The 7,994-nt window shown below is 43.0% G+C and overlaps 1 protein-coding gene across 2 annotated transcripts in view; it reads left to right on the top strand.

The window, feature by feature from the left end:
- The first annotated feature begins 4,443 nt into the window (after window positions 1–4,443).
- Snx12 (sorting nexin 12) overlaps window positions 4,444–7,994 on the top strand; it is a 115,989-nt gene continuing 112,438 nt past the window's right edge. For both annotated transcript variants that reach the window (XM_021188068.1, XM_021188069.1), the window contains exon 1: window positions 4,444–4,745. In XM_021188068.1, the coding sequence (XP_021043727.1) occupies window positions 4,581–4,745 (165 nt within the window). In that variant the 5' untranslated portion in view covers window positions 4,444–4,580. The remainder of the gene's footprint in view (window positions 4,746–7,994) is intronic.

The raw sequence follows: 7,994 nt of genomic DNA, 5'->3' as shown, positions 1-7,994 counted from the left end.
TGGAACTCACTCTGTAGACCAGGCTGGCCTCGAACTCAGAAATCCGCCTGCCTCTGCCTCCCGAGTGCTGGGATCAAAGGTGTGCGCCACCACGCCCGGCTCCCAGTAACTTTTGATAATCTTCCTGACTTGGCTTTCTGAATATTCAGAGTATAGGAGTACATCACCATGCCTGGCTAATACTTTTTTTTTTTTACTTTAAAAAAATTTTTTTAATCTAAGTATGGTAGCTCATTTCTAAAATCCCAGCATGTTGGAGGTAGAGGGAGTAAGATCAGTAGTTTGAAGTTAACTTGGGCTACATTAGTCGCTGTCTCTGAAACCTATTCTTAGTTGGCCGTTGGTGGCGACCTTTAGACCCCACACCCAGGAGGGAGAGGCATGTGATTCTCTATGTTCTAGGCCAGCCTGGTCTACACAGTGAGTTACAGGACAGCTAGGGTAATACAGAGAAATCTGTTTTCAAAAAACCAAGCCAAATCAAACAAACCCAAACCCAAACCAAACCAACCAAACAAAAAACCAAACCAAACCTATTCTCCCAAACTGCACATGGGACCACTCCTTTTTAAATACATTTTCTTAAAGTCGTTTACAAAACAAAACAAAAGGCCATTTTTTCCCCCAGAAGGATCACAGGGATCCACACTCCCATCCAAATGGTATCACCTCACTAGCTTTTAAATCCGTCCTTTCTTTTCCACATATTTCTTTCTACACTATACTCGACGAACTTGTCTATCTCTAACCCCCATCATGCCCTCAAGCATCAGGCCAGGAGTTTCCAGCTGCCAGCTGGACATCAACACCTGCATGTCTTCTAAACAACTTTGATTTATTTGAACCGAACTCATTTTCTCTCCTCCTCAATGTACTCGTTTCTGTAATTCCAGTGTTGATTGATGAGGCCTGGTCAGAAAACCAGGGGTCATTTTCAATTCCCCCCTCTTCAAATATTAACAAGTTACTAACAACCACTTTGTGCAATATAATATTTTCTTTCATTTAACTTTCACAACAGCTGCAAAGGTAGCTTTTAGGTTTTTTTTTTTCTTTTTGAGACAGAGTTTCTCTGTGTAGCCCCGGCTGTCCTGAAACTTGTTCTGTAGACCAGGTTGGCCTCGAACTCAGAGATCCGTCTGTCTCTGCCTCCTGAGTGCTGGGCTAAAAGGTGTGCACCACCACTGCCAGACTTTGTTTTATTTCCATTTTACAGATGAGGAAAACTTTGTACAATTTATTCAAGATTACAGAGATAGGGAGCAGGGTTTTAAATCTAGTCAGTCTCAAGTCATGGCTCACACATTTAATTAAGCCCTATACTGGATCTCTATCTAATACAAATGCTATTTCATTCTCCTATACCTTTTCCCCCTTAGCTTTTATTTATGTGTGCATGTATGTGCCACTCATTTGCAGGAGCAGGTACCCTCAGAGGCCACAGGACCTCAGAACTTCTGGGGCTGAAGTTCCCCAAACTTGTGAGCTGACCAGTGGGGATGCTGGGAACTGAACCCATGTCCTCTGCAAGAGCAGGCATTGCTCACTCTTAACCACTGAGCCACGCCTCTAGCCCTCACCACTTTCTTATTGTCAGTTCCTTCCTAATTAGTCACATTCAACTTTAATATATTTTCTCATGTTACCTGCAAAATAGTCTCCCTAAGACGAATAGGATCATGTCTTTCTAACTTCTTTTTTCCTTAAGATCCTTCAGTGGCTGCCTATAATCTATCATAAAATCAGAGACATTGCTTAATATAGAGGACTCATTCTCTTCTGCCCATCCCCAGACATCCTACATCTCTTAAACATTTCCATTATACAATCTGAATTGGTGATAATTTCCTAAAAATACTGTAGAGTTTCTTCCTGCAATGGGTTTAAATATGTTATTTCCTGTGCCAGAAATTGCCTTTCCCCATTTCCAGTACTATTTCTCCTTTATGCCTTTAAAAGGTTTTTAAAAAAGATTAAAATTTTTTTTTGTACATGAATGCTTTGCCTGCAAGTATGGATGGGTACCACATGTGTGCCTGGTGCACAAGAAGGTGAGAAGAAGGCAGTGCATCTCCTGGAACTGGAGTTATGGATGGTTATTAACCACTATGTGGGTTTTGGGAATCAAACCCAGGTCCTCTGCAAGAAAAATAAGTGCTCTTAACTGCTGAGCTATATATAGCTCCAGCCCACATCCCATTATAACTTTCCATGTGTTAAATATGTCCACCTTTAGGAAGTCTTCCCCCAATTTTTTGAAAAATATAACTTTTTGTTTTGTTTGGTTGAAACAAGGTCCCATTATAGCCTGTGCTGGTTTCTAACATGCTGTGTAGCAGAGGGTGGTATTAAACTCCCAAAGCCCTTAAGTCCATCTCCCAATTGCTGGGAGCACAGGCATGCATTACCATGCCCAGCTCAGTTACCTATCGCGCATATGCTACTTTGTTTATATTTGTCACATTCCTTTTGTTGGCTTGTCTTTACTTAGAAAGTTAACTCTTGGACAGTGGTGGTGCATACCTTTAATTCCAGCACTCGGGAGGCAGAGGCTGGTACAGCTCTGAGTTCGAGGCCAGCCTGGAATACAGAGTTAGATCCAGGACAGCCAGGCCTGCATAGAGAAACACTATCTAAAAAAAAATTTAGCTCATTGGCAGCAGGAACTTTCATAACTCTAGGTCTTTTAGTATTTAGCACAGTGCTTGGCATGGAAGTAGTTTGTTGATATCAGTTATATTAAATTAAATAAATTTAATTAATTATTATAAGTCCTAGTGCTTTGTTGAAAGACTCCAGTCATCAGTAATATGAGGTTATTTTTGTAGAAGAGGAGGTTAGGTGATGGGAGGGGGAAAGAGGACCTAAAATTGCCACCTGTTTACCCCTTAATATGGGACATGCAGGGCTGGAGAGATGGCTCAGTGGTTAGGAGCACTGGCTGTCTTGTAGAAGACCCACCTTCAAGTCCCAGCACCCAAATGGTTCACACAACCATCTGTAACTCCAGTTCCAGTCTGACATCCTCTTCTGGCCTCCTAAGGCACTTCATGCACTTGGTGCATGGACACACCTGCAGGCAAAATATGCAGACACATCAAAAAATACTCATTTAAAAGTTAAAATGATAATAAATAATATACGAAATGAAGGGATAGGTATAAATCAGTTTTTAAAAATGTATGTTTAAGGACTAGAGGTACAGCTGATTTTGTAGAGCCTGGATTTGATCCATAGCACTGCATAAAACAGCATCTGGGAGAGACAGGCCGAAGGTTTCAGATTTCAAGGTCATTCTCTGCTATAAAGCAAGTGTGAAAGCAGTCTGGGATTCATGAGACAGTGTCTCAGAACTACGCAACAACCACACACACACAAAAATTCCTAGCTGGCCATGGTGACACTGAAACCCTGAGGGCTTGGCAGGAGCATTGCCACAAGTTCAAGGGAAGCCTGGCCTACATAGCTAGGTTCCTGGACAGTTAGGATAAACGTAAGACTTTGTTTTCGTGTGTACATAACATGTGTGAATACATTTTTTTTTGATTTTTTTTTTTTTGGAGACAGGGTTTCTCTGTATAGCTCTGGCTGTCCTGGAACTCACATTGTAGACCAGGCTAGCCTCGAACTCAGAAATCCACCTGCCTCTGCCTCCCGAGTGCTGGGATTAAAGGCGTGCGCCACCACGCCCGGCGTGCAAATACATTTTACACCTATGTAAATATGTTCTTCTACAGATGTTCTCATGTAGACACATACCTTCATGAGAGGTTGCAAACAAGCTCAGAGCATAGCCAAGTGCTGGTTCTGCAGCATATAGACAGAAGTTATGAAGTAAAGATCCTGAAATTTGTTAAGAAATGAATACGCCTGGAATTAGTTGTTATGTCGCAACACGTGGCACATGAAGATACACCCACTATTCCTGAAAAGCGAGAACATGAAATCTTTATTGTTTACCCAATTCGTGTTTACTGATTCCTGGGCACCACAATATAATTGCTTACCGAATGCCCTCTTGCGTGTAGCTTGAATTGAAACTATCAGTGGCACAAGTAGTAGGGCTGCAGTCTACGTTTTTCTATTATTGTTGGAACCCCACCTTCCAGAAACCATTCTATTTTCATGGAAAATCCGGACTTTTTCAGGACCCGGGGTTTCGGCCTATCACCTTAGGATAATAGCTTGTGGGGCAGTGCCCACTGCTTGATTGATGCACGGGATGAGCCAATTTCTTGGGTTGAGGGACACAGATTGTTGGAGCATGCGTGTGGTGCTTCTCAAAGTACTGGGGCAGTTGAGCATTGGAGATGCAGGTTCCGGGGTTGCCACCAGTACCACCCGGAAGTCTGAATGACGCTCGCACCGTAGAGTACCAGCCCCAGTCAGCATGGCAGCTATTCAGAGTGAAGGGCCCGAGGCTCGGGCGCTGTGTGCGTGCGCGCATGCGTGCGCGCGTGCGCGTCGCCGCCGTCTGGGGGTTGGCTGGTTAGTTTGCAGGCGGGAGGGGCCGTGCGCGCTCTTGCCTCAGGCCTCTGTCCCCCACCCCCTTCGCCGGTACCGGGCTCTTCTTCGGAAAGATGTCGGACACGGCAGTGGCTGACACTAGGCGCCTTAACTCGAAGCCCCAAGACCTAACTGACGCTTACGGGCCGCCCAGTAACTTCCTGGAGATAGACATCTTTAATCCACAGACGGTGGGCGTGGGCCGCGCGCGCTTCACCACCTATGAGGTTCGCATGCGGGTGAGTCACGGGGTGAGGGAGACAGCTGAGGGAGGACGGAGCGGGAGGGGAGGGGGCATGGGGACGACTGACGGCGGGGCCGGCTAGGAGGGGTCATGTGAGGGTTAGGGCTTGGAAGGTTTGGAGAGGAGGCTGCCGACTCAGCTGTGGCCCGAGGGTACAGAAAACTCCAGAGGGGACTTGGGGCGGGGATGAAGGAAAACAAGTACTCACGAGGAAGAAGTGAGGCATGGCTGGACAGGGTGTGGACGATGGACAAAGATTAGTGAGGAATTCAAGTCGACTGGAACATGATTGACAGGACGTCAGGGGAGGGTGGAAGAAGGCTGGGGGAAGGAAAGCCAAGGCGATGTATCGCTGGGTTCTGTAAACTAGGTTATGGGAAGCCATTCTAAAGGGGGGGGGGCTGGAGGGCTCAGCTTCTTCCTAATAAGATCTCTCTGGGATGATGGAGTTAAGCAGAACCTTTAGTTCAAGGCAAGAGTGAGTGAAGGAAAGGGAGACAGGCTTATGGGAGCAGTAGAAAAGCAATTTGGAGACAATGCTTTGCTGACTTGTGTAAGATTGACATCTGCAAGAGAGAAAGAACTGTTTTATGCTTAAGTTTCTTAGGTACCACAATGTCATGTCTCACGTGAAGCCCGGCCCTGCACCGGGATTGGTGGATTGTCAGCTGCTACTCCCATCCTCTCCTGAGCCTTTAGATGTGAAGTATCCACAATGGTGACTTCAGGTTTTGTTGGCTCTCACTTAGGGTTTTTGGGAAAGGCCTAGTCTTCCCCTGATCTGTAGTTACTTTTATACATGACATTTCAGAAGGGCTCCAGGAATGGCTTCTTCTAGTCTGCACCCCAGGGGACTTTATTTTCTCAGTCCACAGTGCTTAGTCCATAGTGCAAGATAGAGTACATGGTTCACAGGTATTTTTTTTTTGCCCAGTTGAAATGGTACAGATTAGAAAATTTAAGAACCATTTTTAAAAAGATTTTTTATTGTTCATATGTAAGTACACTGTAGCTGTCTTCAGACACACCGGAAGAGGTCATCTCATTAGGGATGGTTGTGANCCACCATGTGGTTGCTGGGATTTGAACTCAGGACCTCTGGAAGAACAGTCAGTGCTCATAACCGCTAAGCCATCTCTCCAGCCCCTTTAAGAACCATCTTTTTTCTTTTCCTTGTGTTTTCTTCTCAGGTTAGAGATCCGGGATATTCTTTTAGAACAGCATCCCTTTTGAATAGCATTGAAGATCTATGAGTCATATGAAGTTCTCATTTATTTTTTAGATGAATTGAATAAGAATGTTTGTTCTACCTGTGCCTGACAATCTTACGGGGCAATGGCACCCTCTAAATTTGAGAGGGGGCAGAAAGTGATCACAGCATGAGGCACAATTTTTTTATGGATCCATGCTAGACTATTTGAAATGTTCTCTTTGGAGAAGGATAGGATTCACATTCTTTAAACTGATAGAAGAGAGGTGATCATGGAGGAAGTCTTGATTACTCAAGGGAACCTAAGTGTAACATGTTCAGTGAAAAGAGGGCCTTTAGGGTTCTGTTCACTTTGTCTAGGTGCATAAGCACCTTAGGAATTAGTAAGAAAATAGTTCTCTAGGAATTATGATAACAACAGAGACCATCCAACTAATCCCTACTATGGGCCAAGCACCAAACTAGGTTTTAGTTTCTTTTTCTTTTTTCTTTTCTTTTTTTGATACCAAGTTTCTCTGTGTAGCTCTGGCTATCCTGGAACTTGCTTTGTAGATTAGGTTGGCCTCAAATTCAGAGATCCACCAGCCTCTGCCTACCACGTGCTAGGATTAAAGGCATATGTCACTTTGCCCGTCTAGGTTTTAGTTTTTGTGTACCTTTTAAAAAACAGAAATCAGGAAAGCATGCAGTTTCTGTAATTTCCCCAAGTACGTGTAATGTATAAGACGTCTGGATTTGAAACCAACTCTCTGACTCCAAAGTCCATGTTCTTTCCACGACTTTGTTAAACTTTAGTTGCAAAACGTAGTATGTAAAATGTACACTGAGACTTTGTTTTGCTTTGATTTCTCTGTATAGCTCTGGCTGTTCTGGAACTCACTCTGTAGATTAGGCTTTCCTGGAACTCAGATCCACCTGCACCTGATTTCCAAGTGCTGGGACTAAAGGTGTGCATCACCCCTGTATACTCAGCATTTTCATGAGTCCCTTCCACAGTTCCAGTTATATGATGTTGATAGAGTTCATGGTGCTTCTTTATTTTGTAGGTTTGAGTTGATTGGAGGCTTTGACTGTTTTATTGAACTCTAGTGTTTAGAAAGATACTAAAATTATTTGTCATTTGTATTTATTTTTCTGGTTCTGGAAATTTAATTCAGGCTTCATGCATGCTGAGCACATACTCTTCATTGATCCTACCCCTTTAGCTCCTTTTAATAAATATTGATGAAGCTATTCTCTTTAATTTTATTCAGGAATGGATCCTGCCTGCCTGTGGAGTCTGGAGAGGTGCAATGGTGGCCTCACGTCATTGTACATATGGACATTACAATGTGGACTTGAATTTTGTGTTTTCTTCCTCCTTTCATTTTATTTTCACTAGTAATGTTTCTACTGTTTAGGGAACACAATATCTTTAGTAAATACTAGTGCAAATCTATAATCCTATGATCCTAAATGTCTTTTTTCCTCTTAGGGGAGTCTGATAAATTTTCCTATAATGGATGAATTTTAAACAGTTAATAACAGTTAATACATGCACATAGTATAGAATTCAGTTAGTATACTGTAAGAACAGTCTCAAAATGGCATTACCAGAGGCTTTCCTTTCAAGAAAGTTTCCAGTTTCTTTTTTAAATCAAAAACTTCGTAGGAATCAAAGTTAGTTGTCACCGTTACTTGCCCATTCTTCTGATCAGCCTCTAGTTTCTTATTTTTTTCTTTTCTTTTGTTCTTTTCTAAGTTGCTAGTAGCCTAGGTTGTCCTAAAACTCACTATGTAGCCGAGGGTGACTTTCAGCTACTGATCCTCCGATTTCTACTTCTCAAGTACTGGCATTACAGGTCTTTGCCATTGTGTTTAGTCACTTGTTTATTCGTTTTTAAAAATCCTTTTGTTCTATGAGAATTTCATATAATGTATCATGACCATATTCATGCGTACATTCCCCCCTAATTCCTTCCTGAACCATCTCTACCTCCCTATCTCTTCAACTTTGAGTCTTCTTTATAAACAAAGCAAAATCATCCAGTCCAA

Source organism: Mus pahari, chromosome X, assembly GCF_900095145.1.
Source record: "Mus pahari chromosome X, PAHARI_EIJ_v1.1, whole genome shotgun sequence".
Lineage (NCBI taxonomy): Eukaryota > Metazoa > Chordata > Mammalia > Rodentia > Muridae > Mus > Mus pahari.
This window is presented reverse-complemented; position numbering and strand designations above follow the sequence as displayed.